The sequence below is a fragment of the Rhipicephalus microplus genome, chromosome 4 (genome assembly GCF_043290135.1).
Source record: "Rhipicephalus microplus isolate Deutch F79 chromosome 4, USDA_Rmic, whole genome shotgun sequence".
NCBI lineage: Eukaryota > Metazoa > Arthropoda > Arachnida > Ixodida > Ixodidae > Rhipicephalus > Rhipicephalus microplus.
In genome coordinates, this window is record NC_134703.1 from 130,928,300 (window position 1) to 130,951,473 (window position 23,174).

Consider the following 23,174-nt stretch of genomic DNA (forward strand, 5'->3'; position numbering starts at 1 on the left):
AGTACTCTTAATCGTTAACCCCTTTTTCTAAACACACACACACAATCGTTGAACTCGAGGCCGTTCTAAACACAGCGCCGTTGGAGCATCAAGAGAAGTGTATAATTTTTTTACATTCTGACTTGAGTTCATCCTTATTCAATATTTGTTTACACATAATCTATAAAAAAAAAACCCTCGTTTCTCTCCAACTTTCCAACTCAATTTTTTCAGTGAACTGCTACTTGATTGAGCGATTTGAAGACGAGAGCAAGAGCTAACCTAGCAGGGCATGCAGAGCATACCGAAGCCATGCTAATGCATTCAACATAGATTGATTACTTAACAGATTTGCCACCGAGTGTAGCATCCGTTGGTAAAGTAAAAATATATCAGCGACAAAATCTGCACAATTTAAGCTGTAGCAGTTGAAATGGTGCTTCCTGCAAGCAATGTATACTTGGATAAAGCTCGCACTGACATGGTATGTCTTAATGACTAGCATAACGCAAGCACGAATGTTACATTCATCTGGTTGCGTCCATACTTGAGTGGCGAAATGCTGAACTGTTCGGTATAGTTTTACGTACTTAAGTTCATTTTAAGAAACAACGGCTTGTTGAAACTGATTTACAGATGCCAAATATCTTGGTTGTAGAGCCTGCGCATTCATTCACGTGCTTAATCACAAAGTTTGGTCCTAATTTGCTTTTTTTGTTTTGCTTAGCATATGTTTCGGTCCCGTCACAGAGATTAAGAAAGCGTTAGAGTTGTTGCACATGTATGGCACGCAGTCAGATGCAATGCACGAGCGTCTACTCAAACTTCCGAATGTTATTCTTAGACCGTGGAGCTTCCTCTTGAGTAACTCACGAGATTGGAAATACTACGGACGAATTGGTAGTGTTTAATTAACTTAATTTGTTTCCACAGAATTCAGTGTCCCACGTGTTTCTCAATATACAATTTACATGTGTATTCTCTTGCAGATGTTCGAGACAAGAACAACAGAGGTCCCCAGGACGTGGATCCTCTGCTGCTCAAGAAAGCCACGAGGGGTCTGTCATCATTACACCCACACGCACCCGGCTGTTGACATGCTGTGGAATCGACAAGGACATTTGTGAGACGACTTGTCTCAGGAACAGTGAGACTACCAGGTGTCAGACTAAAGGTTGACCTATCCGAGAAGTGTAAAAAGTGTGCGCCTAAGGGATCGTCCTAACAAAGAACTTTCAGTGCTGTTTAATTACTGCTTGGCAGCCACATTTTAAAGCAATTTTGTCCACCGATTTCAATCATTTTGTCACGCGTCGTACCGGGTCACCAATTTCGTCAACAGAAAACATGTGGTGTAGTGCCAGCCATTGAGCAATATCAAAATAAGTGAGGAGATACGCGAGTTATTGATGTTTTCGCAGCTAGTGCTGGCAACGGCCTACATCAACGCGCCGAGTAGTATCTCACGAAAATTTCCCTTGAATATTACAAGCTAAAGAGACAATCGATCACAGATCAAATCATTTATTTTCAAACATGCGGTCCCATTTAACAAATAACACGTCTAAGCCACCGGACACTACTCAGCCTGGTCGTATTGAAGCGCCCGCCAAAAATAACCGTGAGGCGATGTTCCTATCACCCAGACTAGGACTTAACGTCACTCATTAAGCAGCGGCATGTGCTCAGAGGAAGGTCTCACATCATCGGATTGACTGGGGGAAAAAAGCAACACGTGCTTCCTTTTCCGTCTAATCGCAGCCGTTTCACTGAAAGACAAACTCTGGAACAAAGAGCCGCCACTGTTTGTTCGATGAGAGAGTGTGCGGGAAGGAAGCATGGAGGCGAGTGCATGAGTGTTCGTTCCCTGAGCTGCCATTAAGGCCGCGTCACGTGTTCATTTCTCTAGTTTACTTTTTGCCACTACGGAAACTTGAAGGTTGCGGGCCGCTTCTTCCTTGACATGTTGCCCTTTCCACTCTGCCGAGCAAGCTCAGAAGGAGTGCTGACGAGCGAGAAGATCCCAGTGAATGCGAAAGAGAGAAAGAAGAAAGAGGACGCGTGGAGGAGAGAGGGGCATAACAGCCAGGCTGTTGACTAGCGAGAGGAAACACCTCTGGCCTGCCGTGATTGGCCCATTCGCTCGAAAACGACGTCGTCGACGTCACTGGAAGAGATTGCAGATGTAAACAGAGCCCGTACACGACACGAACCGAGTAACGCACACGCCCTCGCAGAATTTACGCGTTTATAACCACGGAGTCCTGGCACAGTTAGGTGCTGCTAGTTTTCTCTTCTTTTTTTTTTTAACATACACCCTTCAGCAATGGCCTTCATCGTCAATTTTCGTTAAGCTCTCTCTCTCTCTCTCAAATTTCCTTTTCTTCTTCTTTCTTTAGCGTCCTCGTCTTTCGAGCTTCGAAAACAGAACGAAGGAGAGTTCGCATAGAAGTTCGCTTTTACGAAAAACCACAGCTTTGAGTGACAACTCGGGGGTCTATTGGCCCGTCAAATAAAACTCGGAAGGAAGCAAAGAAATAATAATAAAGGAGAAACCGAACACGAGGCGTCCGCCGAGACGAGGCCAGTGGACGATGTCGAAGTCAGTCTCGTTTCTCTCTATGCAAAAGTGAAAGCTATGTCCGAAGACGCGACCTGGTTCTCGTTCGGGATATTTTGGATACACACACCGCGGTAGACGTAGAACGGTAAGGGGAACGACGTTTTTTCTTAGATATTTCACTGTACGTTCGACTCCCAACAAGGTTCTCTTATGGTGTAACAGGATGACGTTCACATCTAGAAGCAGCTTGGTTGATGCAGGACGTGACCGAGGTTGCAACTCTTTCCGTCGTCTATTGATTCGCTAAGCATCGTCTTTTTGCTGGTCTCACATGCTGGCTTCTTCCTAACTTAGCTGGTTTGTTTTTACTGGTGGAGGGCGCAGTAGCTGATCGCGCAGATATGCCCAACTCGCACATGGAAACGATTAGTTACTATTTACACCACGGCTTCTAGAATGCAGCCGCAATGTCTTGCGACGTAAATATTAGCCGTTGTGGCCGGCTACTTTTAAAGCGTCACTTTTATTCAACGACACATCTAAACTTTTCGTAATGGCTGTGAAGTGAACACAAGCAAGGTCTCTGGGCGAAACGTAAAAGTAAACCTCAAAGTGACCTCACGATGCAAGCCTGCAAACGTAACTACATTTAAAAAGTTCGCGTATAATCATGACTTAATTCATCGCAATCTTGTAGCGTGTGATCATGAGAACGTATACAGGGGCTTGTGTTTTATACTTTAGTTCTCAAGTGCCCAAACACAAAAAAATTACAACCTTTTTTTTTTATGAAGGATTGAAATAATAACAACGAGTACATATTGCAGCTGCAGTAGTGACCCATAAAAAGTTCTACATCTAGATCGATGTCCTTCGCATCGATTCGCATCTGTGGTGATGGCCTAAAAACTTTAAACTACAGTAACGTGAGAAAGTATCCATCGGCGCATGTTTCGTTAGACATATCTATCTCTGCCCACGCTTACTACATGCGTTTATGAGATAAATATATTGTGTATAAGTAAACTTAAAGTGCGAGGAAATGAAATTTATAGCAATCCGTTTTCCTCTGTTAAACAGAGGGGATATGAATGCTCAGTAATTAAATAATAGGAAAATGTTGCTTGATTTGCTTGAGATTCTTTCACAGCACAACATTTGCAACTTGACGGAGTAACCACAGTATTTGTTTCTCGAAAAGCCAAACTCTTTTGATAGTGTAATGCCAATTTTCCAGCAGGAAAAAACGAAAAGCGTTTTCTAGACCATCGTCCATTTAGCAAAGCATTCAAATTGTTGCGTTATTTTATTCAGGTAGCTTTTTTCTGTAGAGTCATTCATGTAATTACAACGACAACAACAACAAAGACGCCTTAGGCCACCTGGCTACCCTGGGTATAATTTCACATGCCAATTTTGTTAGTTTGAATGTATGTTCATATATATACACGAGAAAAAAAGTGCTATAAAAATGTCTCATCAAAGCCGTGAGAAATGAGAGGAACGTACACGTCTTTTGCAATTGTCTGTTAACAACTGACGGACGCCGTGATTGTGTTAACACATACTTCGCATCGACAAGGGACTTCAAGATGTAGCCATCTCTTCAAAATTTTGTATACCCCTCTGACAATGTTGTGGCCGCGAACTCACTTTTCTATTGACTCAGAACTCATAAACGCAAATTTACGATCATTTCTACGTGGATTCACGATGTCTTTTAATGTAATTTTACCATAGCACATACTTCTTCACATCCCGTTCATCTCATCAACGTATCGCAGGCCTTATGTCTGCGTACGTGCAGTTCGTAAATGGGGACATGCTGTTGCAGTTACAAAAAGCAGCCATACAAGAAACAGCGACATGCACGTTTTACTATCACTTTATAGAAGCTTCCGACGTTTCTTTTTAAATTAATAGCCGAATGACGCGTGGAAATCCATTGTTTGAAGCACATTTTAATCCTCTTCATTGATTGTGCGACAGGGCCGAATCACTAACTTCAATTCACGATGCGCTGATTATTTTACCAATGTTTATTGGCGTTTCGAACAGTGATCTAGCACTTCCTGTGAATAATATTAAGGAAAAGAGAGAGGCGATAAACGGTATGACGAAATGCCGGGAAGAAACAAAACTTCAAGACACAAACACGCACGCAAGTCGTTACGGACACCACTTTTCTTAAACACTGTTTCACAGGCGAAGTTATAGGATGCTGAAAAAATTCGTAGTATAGCATTCCACACATGCGCTTGTTTTTAACACAAGTCTTAACAAATTGGCACTACTGCGCGCAGATCGTTTTCATGGTACGCGAAGTGTTTTCGAGCAACGTAAGATATACACGTTTAATTTAATCGACTATAGGCATTTGCATAGCAGCTGAATATTTAGTGAAATAAATAAGCAGATTTTATTGGCCCGCTCTCTATGAAACACCTTTCTGCATTTTCCGTAAATTTGTTTTGACAGTGCACCATCCAGCATAAAATGGGTCGTGCATTTTATATACAATGTATGCATGCATATGCTATACAGATGCAGATCAATGTTTTCGATAAAGTTCGGTCGAAATCTGTAGTGGGTATGATGAATCCGCGTAAAAAAATAAAATCTAAAACACCTGCAAGAAAGAACTTGTGCTGAAAAATATGAATACATAAGAGGAATGAATGAAGAATTTGTTGTTCTCGTAAAGATGCACTCAATTGATTACGTGTGAGTGTATTACTGTGTGTAATGCGACGGACAACGTTGCAACTTGCTAGCACTTACAGTGTCCGTTACAATGTCCGACAGCGTTTTGAGCTGTACCTACTCATGAGTCCTCTGCGACCTAGCATTAACAGTGTGAATCACCATGTCGAGCACATGCGTCAAGCAGCAGTAATCACGCTGCAACATGAAAGTTCAGTTACAACCATGCTCATAAGTAAGTCTAACTGTTAAACCTTGTTCGCGCGCCCAGCCCACTTGAATCCAGGCGCGCATTTGTATCGGTGCCCAATATCGACTGCATCAAAATACGACACGCTTGTCATCTTAACTATAAGCTATGACATAATTTGCTATCGAAGGGTTTTCTCTGGTGTTACTGTTGCGGCAGCTATGTTAAAGCTCACAGGCTGATGAAAGGATGTATTGGACAGTGTACTCACGTGCGATGTAGCTGTTCAACCCTGAAACACGAGAAAGAGAAAGTCAGGTCACCATTTCACTCTAATAGTCATACACATTCAACAAACAAACATGTCAGAGCACTCCATGCAATAGCTGAGTGTATTGCCGTCGTTCCAACTTAGTCGTACACACACTTTTAAATGAGTTCCATGTTAAATAGGGCAGCTCAAGTATTCATCGAAAAAACAAAGACAAGAACACAAACTACCTATTTTGCTGGCTACAGAAGAGACTGGGGTTATCAATGGGGTACACAGAAAGTATACAGAAATAGTGTAGAAGAATTAACAAACGAAAATTTCTTCCAAAGCTTTTGGCTATTGTAGTCAATGCAAAAATACTTACTATAGATCTAGCAATAGCTTCTAGAGAGCACTAAGTGAATATAAACAAAACTTATTCCCACTCTAACAGTCTAACTAAAGTTGTTTATGTCTATTCCTACAAAACAAGAATATAAAAGAGCATCAATTCGTTATGTAGCAATCACACTCTGCATCTTAGTCCTTCATTAAGAAACTTGCATATCTGTCAAAGAAAACTGCTTCGAATACGTGATCACTGCACGATGGAATGTCAGGCTTCAAAAAAGAGTTTACTAACACTATGCATACTACGTGCTTAGGTCGCTGCATTTGAAAAATCACCTTGACAAGTATAATTATTGCGGCGAATGCTTGCGAGTATCTGCTCCTTATATTTCGAATTGTTCTTGCACATTGTTCATCCTACGCCAAATCTTCGTAGCACTACATTTTTTTAGCTTATCCTCTGACCTGCTGCAACACCGTTGTTGAGCATTTACCACTTTTCAAAGCCACATGCATAGAGTGTAGTTTCTTCAGGAGTCACCAATTAACAAAGAGAGAAAAGGCATGATGCACAGAAATCACGACAGTCAATCCCGATACTTTGGATTCATAGTAACGTCCGTGAATTGTATGTTAAAAGTCACAATGTCGAACACGGTTTATAGACGTTTCGCTGTCCCCTTGTGTTTTCTTAAACTCATATCAACCACGGGGAATTGTTGATTTCATTGGTGCAAGAAAACAATACATTCGACCAGCAGGCGTATAATCCTGTTTCTTTGCTCATTTACGGGTTCGTTTGATATACATCCACTTGAAACTGGTCATGAATTGCATGCTGAGGCCTGCAAGTGGAAATACGAAGATCGAAGTACGCAACGATTGGTAATCAGATTTAAAAATTGCCGTATAAACAGAATTCACTCATTATTGCGAAAAAAAGCCGGTGATGGACGTTATTAATGTATATAAAAAAACAGTAGTCATTATTTTGAGCCATGTAAGTCACGCCAGCAACATTGCAATTGTTAGAGGACTGTCACTGAGAGCGCGTCTCAAAGTGATGCTATTAATAACTTTCCTCACCTGACTACGAGAAACGAAACGAAAGGCGGGGATATCAGCCACAGTAACCAAATTCGAGTAATGAAATGGGCATAAAAACCGATGAATCATTTCGTTTATTCTTCATTAAAAATTTGTTTACAGCTCGCAGATCAGCAATAGATTTCGTAGCCTTTGAAACACCCCAACTTTTGCTCGTGTATTGTGCAAAGATTTTCAGAGACAGAGCGTAGTTTAGCCCGACGTATTGATTCAAAGGATAACTGACTGCATTCCCAGAGAAGGCAAACGGGTTAGGGGGCAAATGAGCCAGGTGGGCAGATGACATTAGGAAGTTTGCGGGTATAAATTGGCAGCAGCAAGCACATCACCAAGTTGACTGGCGGAACACGGGAGATGCCTTTGTCCTGCAGTGGACGTATTCAGACTGATGATGATGATAATGATTGATTGATTGATTGATTGATTGATTGATTAATCAAACGATTGGTCGATCGATCGATTGATTGAGTCAAAGGATATGTGAAGTTTAATGTATACGTCACTCGGAAAGAAGATCTGGGTTAGACTACCAGCTACGGGCAATGGAGATGTGGGCGGAATTAAGCTATATTTAGTTGTATTCCTTGGTAACAGTGCAAAAAAAAAAATACCACAGATTGCCGTCATCGACCAGGAGCTCAACACAACAACGCCTCTCGAAACCTTTAGAAGGGCTCAAGTCAGCAAACTTCTCGATTAGTCGGCCATTAACAGTAATCGTTAGCTATATATAGTAATCGATTCACAAGAGCTTGCAGCTATAAACAGTACATAGCGAATTCGGTAGAGCGAAGGCGGCCTGTCAACATCTTACACAACTTATATTGCAACAAGAACTGCAGTTTCAGGTTCTGGATAAGTGTTTTTCAGAAGGTTAAAATGCCGGCATAATCTTAACAAGTGCCACTTCGCATAAAATAAAGTTAAGAGCCTCTATGCGGTGACTCCGTCTTAGTTGTCTCCTCTCACAGCATATTAAGGAAATTAATATTCCAAGAGGTCAGAAGCGAGAAACGGGCGAAAACAAAGCACACAGGCATTGGCTTCCAAACAAACTATAGACACACAGAGAGTGGGTGCCACGGATGCAAATGTTTTTTGTCTATTTTTATAATTAATATTTTTTTTAAGTTGGCTTCACGTTATATAGCTTGCACGGCAGCTATGCTGTATATGCGGAAGGCGAGGCGCGTTTCAAGTGCCCCGAGTCAGCCAGGCCGTTGAGCGGACAATAAACACGCCACTCCCAGATGTTGCTCGGTTACTTTGAAGACCCGACCTATCAGGCTCGCCTAAGTAGCCCTTAAAAATAAACCTCTTGCCGAGTGCGATGCCGAAGGGGCCGCGCCAGCGCCGCGCGATGCGTTGGGGAGTCTATCGCGGTACCTTTTATAAACGCATAGTCACCTACGAGGAAGAGCCTCCCCGACGGCGCCTTATGAACACTGTCGTATAGATAAAACATTGATAATAAGTACTGCTGCTTCGTATGAAAGGCAGGCGATCTAAGCCTGCGCGGCAATCTTTTGGAATACTGGACTTGGGCCAAAAAAAGATGATCGACAGGAATAAAGTGGTTGGCTACGTCTATATAAGAGAAGCAACTATATATGTTGCAATACTACTGCAAGTCAAATGAGAACAAGATATATGGAATGAAGGAACAGTGTAGTGCTCCATATTCCTCTACGACATTACATGCTGTAATCGATGACGAGAGGGAATTAAGTTCTAAGGGCTTCTTTCTTTGATGGCCTTACATGACCTCTGAAGTTCTTTGATAATTTTAATGAAAGCCAGTAGATAACGAAGCCATGTTATCTTTTCGTCCACTTTACTTTCTTCACATATATTACCAAATTACTAAAACAGACTTAGCTCTAAAACAGTACAATTAACGTCCCTTATAACTTACTTCACTTCATTATCTGCAGTTTTCATTACCGCTGTAACCACAGTGTTATGTGCTACTAAAAAAGCGTAGTCGGCCAACGTACGTAACTTCTTTTTCCCTGTGATCAAGAACAGCAAAAGTGAGGAAGAAAGAGAAATGCGAGTGTTAAGAAAAAAAGCAGAAAGATCATTGGTTTCAAGCAAAAGTCACTGAAACGTACAACCGCGAACCAGAGTGTCTTGAACGCTGTCTTTGCAGCTATAATGCTAGTATCTGTATTGTTATTGCATGAACTTTTCAATTCAGCCAATAACCATGTATACGTACAAAAAATACATGCTTAAACACTAAATTAGAGGCTGTGCGTTTCGAGACAACGTTTGTGGTCCTGCTTTTTTTTTTTTTCGCGAAAGACGCATGCTGCGCACGCCATGTAGCTTGAACAACATTTTCGTCTTCCAAATAGAAGATCTCGACAAACTGTATGCAAAAGGTCCAATCGCCCATACCTATACAAAATGATCTTCTGCAGCAAACTGATGAGGTGGAGTGAGATAACAGTCGCGAAATAAATTACGAAAAAAAAACGCGATTCCTCGACAAGGTTCCGTCCTTACAACGGGCATCCGTGTATATGCAGTGCTCTTGCGACAATTTCGGTGCGATATTGGCCATTCGGCGAAAAAGACCCGGACAGCGCGGAAATGGTCGACGCGGGCCATATGCACGTCAGCGTTCCGGGACAACGCGTGTGCCACCCTTAAAGAGACCGCAAAATAACCCGAACTCTGCACGCGCGACGAGTTTGAAGAGGCGAGAAAGAAAACGATCCATCGGATCCCAATGTTGTAAACTTTATTGCCTCAAGGGCAACGCCAGCAGAAGCAACGCAGAGGCACAGTATACGTGTATACCAGGGCGCAACACACACCTTTCTTGTTGTCGTAGTTTCTTATTGGGTTTCGTCTGTCCCCACTGAGCCTTACTGGATGTATACACTCGGGTGGCTTGATAGAGCCCGCAACAACCCATAAAATGGCCCTTTATGGCCTTTCGATCCTGCACGTATCTTTGCGAGGGTGAAAAGCAGTAGAAATAGGAAATGAATAGAAATGAGAATAGAAAAGCAGTGAACCACGTGATCTATGCACAGCGTGTACAATATAAAGGGGGGCCCGCCGTCGAATGAGAATCGAGCGAAGGCGCGTGCAGACCGGTTAAAACATTTTAATAGCCTTGTATTGGAAAATGGTGACGCATTTAACGGCCATTGTAGCCCAGTTGGTCTTCGGTGTTTTCCCTTCCTGTGTGTGTGTTCTATGGAAAGAGGCGTTCGATATGTTTGTGCGTCTGCGCGCGTTATGTATACGCGTGTGCCCTCAGCGAGAAAAAAAAAAGAAAAAAAAAGTTTCCCGCGTTTTATGGCCTCTGCGAGGAAAACATACGCACCTCCGGTTCGTAAACTTCGGGCTGCCAATGGAAATGTCTCACTTTATAATGTGCAGCTCCCGATATACGACGGGAATATTGAATATCGGAAAACGGCTTTCTATCTCTCACTGTTGTTCACGAAAGCATCGCCAGAATCGCGCATATTTCCATTGGAATTGCCGGAACAATGCAAGTGAAAGACTTACGCATTTTTTAAACATTAAGGCGGCACTTAATCGCAATAAACAAGTACTCTGTTATAGGGTGGCCTCACCGTGTATGAGACCTCTTTACAGCTGGCATAACGGCAGGGCGTATCGTTAACAAAACGTACTAATCTAACACATCTGATGAGCGGAACTTCCAGGTAATTTATTGGAAGATCCTATACGAACAAGATTGCAGCGCCCAGCAATTATTTCGTGGTATGCCAAGCCCAATCACGAGACTAGACGGTGAATTCATTTGCCGGGGATGGGTGACTGACAAACGAGCATTCAAGAACGCACAAGCTTATAGAGTTTACAGTATTCGGTAGTTTGTGTATATATGTACTCTATGCTGGTCATCAGCTTTTTATCGCTTGGACCGCGTAGAAATGAATACAATTATAACGATAGATGTCTTTATTTGGTTTGGGGGGGACAACAGGGGGGGGGGGACTTTTTCTTTCAAAAAATACAAAATAAATAGCGATGATCCGAGCTGCGACGGGATTTATGCTATGAAATAGCGGCACATTATTATTTTATTATTTTTTCTAGGTGGAAGAAACTACAATCATTCTAGCGACACTTTACGTAGCTCTTAAGCGTTGTCAAGTTTCTGAAAAGGTACAAAAATACTTCCACACCAACTGCTGTCTTGACGGCGATCACATGCACTCGTTCAAGACATAAGAACGCAGTCTATTCATGTTACTGTTATGTTCTGACGAGAATTATGCTCTTCATAATTCTTTCCTTATTTTTATTTCATGACACGTGTGCAAAAGATGTCTTTTTTTCACGTCATCGCTGTGATTTGAATATCTGAGTTAACGTATCACTGATCTCTTGCATATTCGAATAAGTGCGCTTTTCTTATTGATAGAACAAGGACGTAAGACGTGTTATATGCGCACATAACGTTCTATATGATCCAGTAGGGAAGAAGATAGCAGCTGTACCAAACACATTTAGCGGGAAATGATATCGTGAGAAACAGTGATGCGGCGATGATTACCATAACCAACTATGTTAGCTCCGAAAGCAAAGGAAGGTTATTCCCATGTGTTCGCTATACAGTCAAACCTTCTCAAACGAAACTGTTGCTTCTTTAATATTTTTCAACCAATGGGGAGGGAATTAATGCTAGCCAGAGTGCATGCAAGCCTTTCAAGGACAGGATCTCTCCTGATTTTGCAGTATTTGGGTGGCCACCATAGAAAATGTCTTGGTGATATTACAGAAGTTGCGCTAAATATATATCTTTGGCGTTAGAGAGAGAGAGAGAGAGAGAGAGAGAGAAGCTAAGCGAAAGGTAAAGAGGTTAACCAGTATATATGTGTATGGGGTCACTATGAACTCTTCACCAGATTGAGGAAGACAGTGCTACCTGCAGCCAAGAAAGCGAAGGAAAGGGGGGTTTCCTGGCTATATATATAGCATTTCAAGCAGGGCGTGATTCATGGTGTAGAAGTCATCAGTGACTTCATTACACTCAAGAGCAACGAAAAGTTAGACCATGAAGCTGGCTCTCAAAATTGAATAATTGATTACTTATTAACCAAATGATAGTATGTGGTGCACAGTGCTACGCATGCTAATGTATTAGCTTACCTCTCTTTCCTTCTCTATTCTCCTCCCCAACTTCCCCCTTTCAACATGTAGGAAAGCAAACCGGGCTAAACCTGCTTAACCTCTCTGCCTTTCCTTTGCTTTTCTCTCCTTCTCTCTCTCTCAGCGATGGTGACACGTTGATATCTTGGCAACGGACAGCTATGACGATGACATCGACGTTGAAATAGAGACATATGATGATACATTTCACAGTAAAATGACATTTAACTGCTAACTAGAAAGATTTATTGCCGAGAAATCCGGGTGAATATTCTTGGTGTGTTCTTTGTGGTGTATGAACAAGTAGATTAAAGACTTTTTTTTCTTCTTCCATGAACGCGTTCACAAACGTCATGGTTTTCCCCAAAACTTACTTTGTCATATTTCGTCTTCTCGAGCTTCAAGCTGTCGAGCTGTTGTAGATTGCAATCTGTTACAGCCATCTCTTCTATCTTGAACAGTTTTTCTTCTAGTACTACTTTTGTCCTAAACAGCTAACGTCATATCAACAAAATGTTTACTTCTGAATATTTGACCTTAAAATGCTGAGATCAACTAGTACCACCTCAACTTTTTAATCTATCTTTCTAGGGGAGCCTGCCTGAAGCTGTCATATCAACATCAGACAATTTAAAAGAAAAAGATCACTTACTTTAAAGACAATCGATCACATAGTGGTCAAAGGCAGACGCAGCCAACAGGGGCAGTGTTGTAACCTTTTGACGAGTTGTTTCTGCAGTGCGCATTATCTTTCCGTCATTATTATTATTATTATTATTATTATTATTATTATTATTATTATTATTATTATTGTTGTTGTTGTTGTTGTTGTTGTTGTTGTTGTTGTTGTTGTTGTTGTTGTACTGTCACCACTATTGTTGTTGATGACGATGATTATGTTGATATTGATGCGGCAAGTGCACGTGGTTAACGAGGGGATAACTGAAATAACTAAGCATATTTCGTTGGTACACTTATAAAATTCCACACTAATTGGCATATTCCATGTGAATTGGAAAATTTTTCCGTGAGAATTCCAGGAAGAACGCGTTAGTATTCTGCAAGAAGGCATCGTTTTTTTTTTTATGGCATGTTGAACGTTAAATTTTCTTTTCAGCATAAGTGTCATCGCTCCTGAAAACACTACGACAAGCACTTTCTAAACGACCATAATATATGTGCATTATATACGCAATGTTTGGAATCAAACGGGATTTCATGTGTTTTCATAATCATTTCAATATCAGCGTATTTTCCCACGACTACGAAAAGACTTTATATCGAGATACTTCATACGTAGGTCATGAACAACAGGCACGTTGGCCTCGATTTCAATACGAAATGCTACAAAGAATAAATCATTACAACAGCGCACGCACAACCTGATGTGCTAATTTATTTCGTGTATTGTGCTTAAAATTTCTGTTCTGTGGGTCTGATCCTAATGTGCCTGTCTAGGCATTGCCTTAACGGTGTCGTGCGTTGAGTGTGAAGTAAACCAAAGAAAAAAGGTAGCGAACACGGAGCCAAGTGCCAGTTATTGCTTTAGGAGCATTTGATTTGTACAATCAGATATTGTTTTTATCTGCCAACTCTACAAATAACGTTTCGGAAAAAAAAAACGTAACTGAATATACGAACAGCGCAACTTAAAAGTAGCTACAGTGTAACTACAGGAGCAAAGAAATATGGACAGAAAAAAGCATTGTTTTCTGTCCTTATTTCGTTGCTTATATATGTTTTCTGTACTTATTTCTTTCTTTCTGTAGTTACACTGTAACTACTTTTAAGTTGCGCTGTTCGTATTTTCAGTTATGTCTCACCAACTTGCCCAAGTTTCCCCGCTTCATAGAAAAACGTAATTGAGCTGTAAGCTTTGCGAGGGGAAAGTGTTTAGATTTAGTGAGAAAATTAGATCAACTGAGGTGAACATTGCCCAGCTTTCACGTTCAGAACCGAAACATATAGAATCATTCGTTGGTGATCCGATGGGATATTATTTCGCCGTTATGGCATTATAGGCTAATATGGGTCTGCTCGAAACGATGGCGTCTGCTCGAATCTCCACCATAGGTGCAGCATTTTCACGAGGGTGGATTGATTGATATGTGGGGTTTAACGTCCCAAAACCACCATATAATTATGAGAGGCACCGTAGCGGAGGGCTCCGGAAATTCACGAGGGTGGAGTTTAAATAATCACTGTAGTCACACTGATACGTTTAAAGTATGAGGTTCAACGCGTGCGATATAAACCCGCTGGCTTGAATGTTTTTAACCTTTGCCTGTTAATTAAGACACAATAAATTCCTACATTGTATCTAAATCGCGGAATTGATATCTTGTGAATATGACACAGTCCTAATCAGTTTTTCCCGTTTCCTGTTCTTCTATTCATTCCAGTTTTCTTGTTCTTGTGTGTTTATTCATTCTATCGAGTTGATGGGATAGCCGGCTCTAGTCTATAGGCTACCTTGCAACACTTTCGTGAACTGCGAGGACGAGTCCGTATAATGTGTGTGTTCTCACTAACTGTTCATTTTTCTTTCCTTTCCTTTTATTTCTCTTGTTCTTTCTTCTTTAGCTAATCTCTTATTCCCCCTTTTCACCCACACCACGTGTAGGGTAGTCAACCGAGCCTATGGTTAACTCTCATATCTTTCCTCTCCGTTGCTGCCCCGTCTCTTTCATAAATGAATAAATAAATATTAAAATGAAACAATCGAATTAAACTCATTTACTAATGGGTTCGGCGTTTCAAGTCTAGCGTGTGGGATTTGCCCTCGGTGATTTTATAATGAGCGTGATTTAAAGAAAGCCGCGCGAACAAGGCCACCCCAAACACGTTATAGCGCGAAGGAGCAATAAATGGCGTACAATTAACTATTAAGAATGGGCCTGCCGCTTCAACGACTCTTGGTGACGCACTAAAATCTTTACTTACATGCTGTGCGGACTCTCTCACCCATGGCGTATGTGAAACCTCTAAGCCTTCTTTCTCGCGTGCACGAAGGAATAGCGCGCAACCCGAGGAAAACAGTTCACCCGCTCAGTGCTATCGCCGTATACCAGCAGTCCACGCGGCGGCGCACGAATTGAAACGAATACGGCGGTAAATCAATCGCCCGCTATCACAGATATGAAGGCCCGAACCACGCTCTATATAAGCAAAGCCGTTCCGCACGATCGATATACCCGCTGTGATGGATATACGCACCGAAAACCCGCAAAGCGCGCATATGGAACGAAAACGCCCGTATACCGGAAACAAGGAGACTTTCCGCCGCTGAGCTATTGCTTCCTCTCGCGTTGCCGAAAAGGAGCCCCTCGGTGAACGTGCAAGGCCGCGCGCTCGGTAAAATACGAGAGCGAGCGTACAATGACGCAGCGCAGGTGTTATGAGAGACGTTCGTCATATTTGTAGCAGATAGAAAGATAAATAGAAAGGAACGGGTTATGCACTGTCCGCATAAAGGGGTTATACAACAACATCGATAGCTATATAATATACATGGGTCCCGCATCAACTACAGCGTTCATATTAGGCGTGCGCGAGACCAGTTAAACCATATTTGCAAAGAAGTGAAATAGCATATACATAAAAAGTGTTTTGTCAACCAAGTGTTGTGTTTACGTTGTGTATACATTATTAGACAATTGAGATACGAAAAGTACTGATCAATGCCCGTTATTTCGTTTTGCTTTGCCGCTTATAGTGCCGGCATGATTCTGACATGAACGGAGGACCGAACAATTCTTGTGACAGTATAATAACCACTGTGTGATTGTACTCTCGTGTTATTGCTTGTTGAAAGTGTTCAAGTTGGTCAGTTCTTGTCATTGTTTTATTTGTCCATGAATCCCCACATTTGAGAAAAAAGCAGTCTATCAAGCAACATTGTTATGCTTTTTTTGTCCGCCGCGTTGGATCCGTGGCTACGGTGACTAACAGCTTACCTGAAATACGCCGGTTTCATTCCGTTCGCGACGGTGGCATTACGGTATAGGCGAACTGCCAGACGTTCGTGTATTTTGCGACGTCAATTGCACGTTGAAGAACACCAGATGGGCAAAACTACCAGAGCTTTCCAGTACGGCGCCCCTCACAACGATATATCATATTTTAGAAACGTAATACCACAGACATTGCCATTAAACTACGTTCCTAGTTTTGTCGTCGTCTTTGCACTATAGTGTTCACTACACGATGTGGTAGTATTAAGATCGTTACGTCTTCTCTGTGTAAACGATATATCCGTACAATGCAGACGCTTATACCACAGTAGCCAGTTCCGCTTATGATAAGAGGATTAGAGCTTCTTCTTTCAGCCGAGTCGCGACTTTTAGAGTTTTTGAGTCTATTGTCATGTTTTGGGAGATTATTTGCATTTTCTAGCAAATATATTTATTTTAGGGATCATACCATTCATCAATGAGCGTTTGTCGTTCACTAATAGCGTGTTTGTCGATCACGGAGTAGATAATTGCACAGGCATGCGCAGGGGTTCCCATCAAGCGGGTGAAAGAATGTCGCCGCGCCCCCCTCCACCCTGTCCTACTCAGTCAAAGCATGGGACAGATCTTGTGCCCCCCCACCCCCCTTTTAGGTGACCATGGGAGCAACCTTCCCCTCCCCCCTTAACCATCCTACGATCGCACGCATATCATTGGGTGTTTCTACGTTGGGGGAAGTTAAAGTAAACACTTAGACGGTGAGGGTAATTGCAAGCAACGTTTATCATACGCTGGCAAACGTGCCCTAAGCAGAATGGAGAGGCCACCCTGGAGATTTCGTTCATAGTTGCGCACAGTTTTGCTGTAAAATACAATTAGGTAATCTTTTAAACTGCACTTAATATTCGAGTACAATTTTTTAAGCATGATTAAACATTTTCTGCAGAATGTGAAAACTTATTCTATTTCCGCTTCATTTGGACTTCTTTTTTATGAGTATTCCATTGTTTGCTTGGTAGCATAGAAACACTGGCTTATGCTAACAAGGCGGCTTGCAGTCATAGTGATTCGTCGAAAATGAGATGTCGTTAGAGCAAAATTTTCGGTAAGGACCACTGACAAGGGCACTTGACAAATCAACGTCAGCTCCTGAGACATTGTTAAACTTCTCCTCGCGGCACATATCTTGACGATTTGAAAAAACGCTGCCAGAGTACGGACGAATGGTGGTGTTTCCATAATAATTAGCTGCAATTATTCTCAGGTGTTATTCACGTTTCTGGGGTAACAGAAAGACGTAAACGCTAGACTTCATTGCGCCAATATACCATTAGACGTGGGAAGCTCTCCCATCAGTTTTCATTTCCCAGTGTGCAAGCATTATTTCTCCTCAGTTGACTTAGTATGAAGCACGGACGGCTGCATTTTGAAGCTCGCAAAGCCCGCTTAAATATTCGTGCTTGCTTCACTGTCTGCAGCGGCAAGCGGCTTCGTATAAAAAGCAGAATAGAGATGAATACGCAATATAGTGTGCGCCTTTGCCCACAAGCTCGCTGCTAAACATTGTGCGGTGACATCGCAGAAGCTTACACGCATACAATCAACTTGCCTATAAGTTCATACGGCCTGCGGCTTTTGTAACAATAGTGACTCTATGTCGAACAAAAGCGGCGTTGTAGGCCCCTGCGGGACAGAAATGTGAGCAGCATACGTTCTGCCACCAGTGTTTACGCGTCGATGAGATGTATAGCTTAGAATGCCGTTTCAAAACAACATAGCGCTGCTTGGTGAGAAAAAAAAAGAGATGATGTAACGTGCTGCCGCTATATTTCGGCCATACTGCATCACTCAATCGTTGGATAGACATTCAAAAACCGCCGGAGAGCCCTACGGCAGTGATGGGGAAGGCACGCGGTGTTGACGGTATACGCATATTTCGATAAAACCGAGTCGTGTTCTTAAGCTCTACGAAAAGTTTGGCAGTTTCATCACCAACCGTGAGAACGGAGGCGAACAAAAACATCCCGTTTCCACCCTACTGGACCACGTAAGCCTTGCGGGCAGGCTTCGGGCTCAATGTAGTCACAGGGCGCTATGCGTCTATACGTCTCGCAAGGCGCTCAGAGCTAGAACCATCCGAGAGTTTCTTTGTTGCGCCAAACGACGCCGACAGAAACCTACCCCCTCCCCTAGTTCTTCCCATTTGCTCTCTCTCCTCTTCGTTTTTTCCCCCCGAGATTTCGCCATCGCCATCTTAACGTCGCCCATAGTCTGGAAACATTTCGCCGAACGACGTTACCCCATTGGCCGCTTGTTTCGAGCCCGAAAATGGTTGGCGTCCCGACCCCCGCCTCCCCCCCCCCCCCCCCATGCTGTAAGGGCGGGCAGAACGGCGACGGCTTGCTTACGTCTTCCCTTCCCCCTTCGGGCATCCTCCATTCAGAAGAAAGGCCGGACTCCGGGCTCTCGCGTGTACCTTCCCTCCTCTCGTCATCCAACACTCCCTTCTACTTCCTTTTCTCAGCAAGCACCCATCGAGCCCCGAGCAAAGTCCCTTAAAGCACGTACGTGCTGCTATTGTTCGTGGGCGTTATCGATTTTGCTGTTCCTTCCCTTTTCGTCGACGGCTCCCTTGCCTGCGCCCGTAGTTCCCCATTTTCTCCTTGCTTCTCGCCAAGCCCTGGAGCGCAACACCAACCCAAGAATAAAGGAGAGATCGCAATGGGAGGCTGGGTGGGGAGGGAGGCTGACGCCAACACTCACTGCTGCACACGACCCGAGAGAGGAATCTCGAGGGAAGCGGAACAGAAAAACTGGAGGAATACTCGAGGGGAAAGAAAGGCGTTTAAAAGAAACGGCAAGGAAGGGAACCTATGGGAAAGCAGCCACAAGTAAAGAAATGAAGAAAGCACACACGCTAATCTAAGCCTGGGGAAACAGTGAACGTGGAGACGGAAAACGTGGGGAGTAAGGGAAAGAGGGAGCGCCGCTTTCAGTGAGTAGGGGGGGGAGGAAAAGATTGCCATACGCCCCGCTTCCCCGTCGCTCGCTGGGGCGCTGGGCGCAAGTCAGTGACAGCTGTGACCAACAATGACGAACGGCAGGCGCGATGGCCGAGGGAAAACTGGAGGCCTCCCTTCTACGATCCTCTTTCCCAGGCTCCGGCGCAGTATCCAGATTCTCTGTGTGCGGGCTTCCAAGTGGAAGGAAATTAAGGAGCGAAAAGAGGGAACTAGGGAAAGAGAAACAAAGTAGAGGAGCCTTGGTCGAAATGGCTCGATTCGAGAGCGTCGTTTCGCCCAGAGCTGTTCCACAGCTTCTCCCCGCTCTCTCTCTTTCTCTCTCGTTCTAAATCTATCCTCCTCTTCGTAATGGCAGCCCATGGCCACTCAGGACCTGCGGTCAAAAAAAAAAGACTTTATGTATCTCTATAGGGAAGGCGCAGCTTCGATCGGCGGAGGGGCATTCGAACCCGGAGCCCGTTTTCTTTCAGAATGATGAGTGGCCCAGCTCACGGCCGATCCGGGCCGTTTTGGGGCCCGCCGGAATGACCATTGTGGAGAGGAAAAAAAATCTATTTAGGCTTCCCAAAATGACTCCTTCGGGAGACTCGTCAGAATGGACCACCAGTTTTTGAGTCGTGCGTTTTATTATTTGCTTCCCTCTTGAACAACCGCCAGCCCTTCTCGTGTCACCCGCATCGCACTTGGCAGCGGCGCGCCTGCTACTGACCATACGCGTCTCTAACATCCTCCCAGTACCCTCCTCTTCTCAGCTAGTGCTCCTTACGAAGTCAGTTTGTTGCTTGCTTACTTAGCGCGCTCAACTAAACATACTTTGCACGCTCAACATATATCGTGGCGTTTGGGCCTGAGTGAACGCTTTCTCCGCGTTAATTCCACACGAACACGTCGAGAAGTTGCCGATTCAGCCGTTTCCTCGCCGGAGGCCCAATCGGAGAAATAAACCGCTTCGACGTGATGCCTGGTCAGCAGAGACCGCTGCTGAACGGCCTTCTCCTAACGTCTTTCTCTTGCCTCTATAGCTTCGTCACGTTCTTCAATGTGGGCGATTCAAACGTGATCGAGCCCGAACTCCTTTTTCTTTTCTAGTAAGGCGCCCGATGCACAGAAGATATGGTCGACGGAGAGAATTCCGTAGGAGCCCATTTATACTCCTGACGTGCCGTTTTCAGGAGAGCTTTGCGCAAGGCGCGCAGATATACTGTAACAAAGAACTAGCAGAGACAATATAAGCAGCGACAGGGCACCAACAAAACGCTACGGCGGCTGGAAACAGCCACATTGCCTCTTTGGAGGCAACTTCGGGTGACCCTGAACAACGTGGAGCGCGATGCGCTGACTTATGAAAACCAGCAAGAAAATTAATTACACGCACAGCGGCTTGTCTTCCTTGCGTGCCCTTCTCTCCGCGTAAATAGTAACATTCTACTTTCAAGTTCTTGAGCGCATAAAGTTTCGCGTGCTGCTCTGTAACCTCTTGTCACTGCAAGGTATTTTTAAAGCGTATATGTAAAAGACACCGTGTGTTTCCGAACATGCATTCGAAAGGGTAGCGAGATCTTAACCGACTTAAATCGCCTTGAAGGCACTACGAAATTTCCCATTCGTCCTTGGGCCTCCGTAACGACTTATTCCATAATCGGTCATCTCACCTAACCTCTTAGTGCGGAACGCAATATGGAAATAGCGAAAAAAAAAGTATCTGTAACCCGATCGGAAACGGCCTCCGCGTGCAGTGGCCTATTCGGATAAGAAAAAAAAAAAACGTGTCGGTCCACGAAGAAAAGAAGCAAAAATAATAAAGATCATCGATTGCGTATCGGCGTCGCCTGGAGGCCGTCTAACGAGGTGCCGCAACACGAGGATGCCGCCGTTTGAGATGCTTATCGGGCGCCGTAACGACCTGCCTCGCGCGTCTGAACGACCCCACGTCCACGCTATCCTCTCCCGTGGACTGCCTGGCAAAACGCCCCTCCTCGTGGGATGCTGAAAAAGCTCTTCACCAGCCAGCTAGCCTGGACAACATGCCCGCAGCGAGCCACACGAAGTATTCGCAGTACGCCCGATTCACAGAAACGGCTTATCAAGGAGGGCGCCACGGACTGTCAGAACATTCATACACGCGTAAAACATACATAGTTGGGGGGAGGAGGAGGAGGCTGAAGCGCGGATATTGCGAATGGCAACGCTGGAGGTCCGACTCATCTCTTGCGTGACTGATACTGTATGCATAGACGGCCGGCCGTGAGCGCGTCAGATGCGTTATGCCCGCACTCGTCCTTCACTGTATACCGTACAAGTCCGGCGAATACAACCGAACGTTGCATTGGAGCTAGCGAGCGCTGGCATTTAATAACGTTGAGCGGGCGCACAGACACACACACACAAAAGCTCATCGGCGCTTTCACTCGAACACATGGGAAATGGAGAGAAGGCAAGAATAATGGACCAAAGAGAGAGAGAGCGAAAAAAAGAAAAGCTAAGGAAGGCCTCGCATAAGGGTTGTCATCGCAGCGTGAAGAATGCCTGAGAGCTTGGAGGCGGCAGTTCCAGCGGATAGTATAGGAACACGGTCGAAAGAACAAGAAGATAAATTAGAAAAAAAAAATGAAAAAATGGGGTTGGAATGGGGCCGTGTCCGTACGCAAACCCTCCAGGATGACAGGAACCAACGAGCTTCGACGATTTACGCGAGGTTTTTTTTAATACATTGTTCAGTCCGGCTCCCTCGTGATTCGCGACGCGGCGCCGAGGAGAAAGAGAGTGAGCGATAGCATCGCCCGCTCGGGCCTCTCCCAGCGTGAAAAAGTCGTCCCTCCGTTCCCCTTCCAGCCACCCACCGCTGGTCCATTCCCGGAGCGCACATCTAATGCGAACGCCGCCTGGAGGGTGCACGGACCATCCGTCACTGGCTCCGTTCTTATCCGCGCCGCTTTACCAATTAAGCGAAGAATGCTGCCAGAGAGGCCTCCCTCCGAGCGCTTGGGACGGAGGCGAACGAAAAGTAAGCGAATGAGAGGAGTGAAAGAGAGCGAGAGACGTGACCAGTAAGCGCACGCGAAACAGCCTTCTGTTCTGTGTATGCACGATAGACGACGGAGCATGAAAGAGATGGGTTCTGATGATGCCCATCGTGATGACGCCGCCTCTCGATAAGGTGCAAAACCGTTGGTGGGGGGGGGGGGGGGGGGGGCATACGAAGAACGAGGTGAGATTGATCGTATACACGACCCTTGGCTTCGCCAAACCAACGACGCAACGACTTTGGCCGGTTCATTGAGAAAGATGAAACAAGCGACGAGCTTCAAACGTCGACGCGAGGTCGCGCACTTTCAATACGTTGGTTGGAGAGCGACTCTGAACAGGCTTCTTTGTATTTTACGGGCTTTTTTGTAGGTCCCTCCATGATTTCGCACAAATAATCAGCCTGCAGACGCGAAGACTGTAAAATATCCGTGGAGGGTATAGGCTAGAGCCTTTGTGACTGAAGCCGATGTGAATATTAGAATGCGTCCCACTATGGTAACATTGTAACTTAGAGCTGTGGCAGCTTGGGCTAGTTGGTGTGACATGACGATAGTTATAGTGCCAGAACAGAACGACGACACAGAGACACAGTGTCCTTCGTGTCCTTGTTGTCTCTGTGTCGTCGTTCTGTTCTCGCGCTATAACTATCGTCAGGTAACTTTGTCGTCCAAGGGAAACAAGAAATAATAAATGCGAGTAAGAGATATTTGCTATGATTCATTCTCAATGAACGCTTGCAGAACACAATAGGTAGGAAAACTATGCGAGAGCCTTTGCCCTGCTGCACACGTATACGCCCAGTACAGTTTAATGATGATAATCATGATGATGATGGCGCTATTTCTAGGACAGTAATGAGAGCTCAACAACATGAGCTGTC

The 23,174-nt window shown here is 44.3% G+C and overlaps 1 protein-coding gene across 2 annotated transcripts in view; it reads right to left on the bottom strand.

Moving 5' to 3' along the window:
• LOC119172871 (homeotic protein ultrabithorax) overlaps positions 1-23,174 on the bottom strand; it is a 502,883-nt gene that overhangs the window by 68,380 nt on the left and 411,329 nt on the right. For both annotated transcript variants that reach the window (XR_012894980.1, XM_075893661.1), the window contains one exon: positions 5,707-5,727. Coding sequence is in view for 1 of the 2 variants with exons in the window: in XM_075893661.1 (XP_075749776.1) it covers positions 5,707-5,727 (21 nt within the window). In the remaining variant the exon portion in view is untranslated. The remainder of the gene's footprint in view (positions 1-5,706; positions 5,728-23,174) is intronic.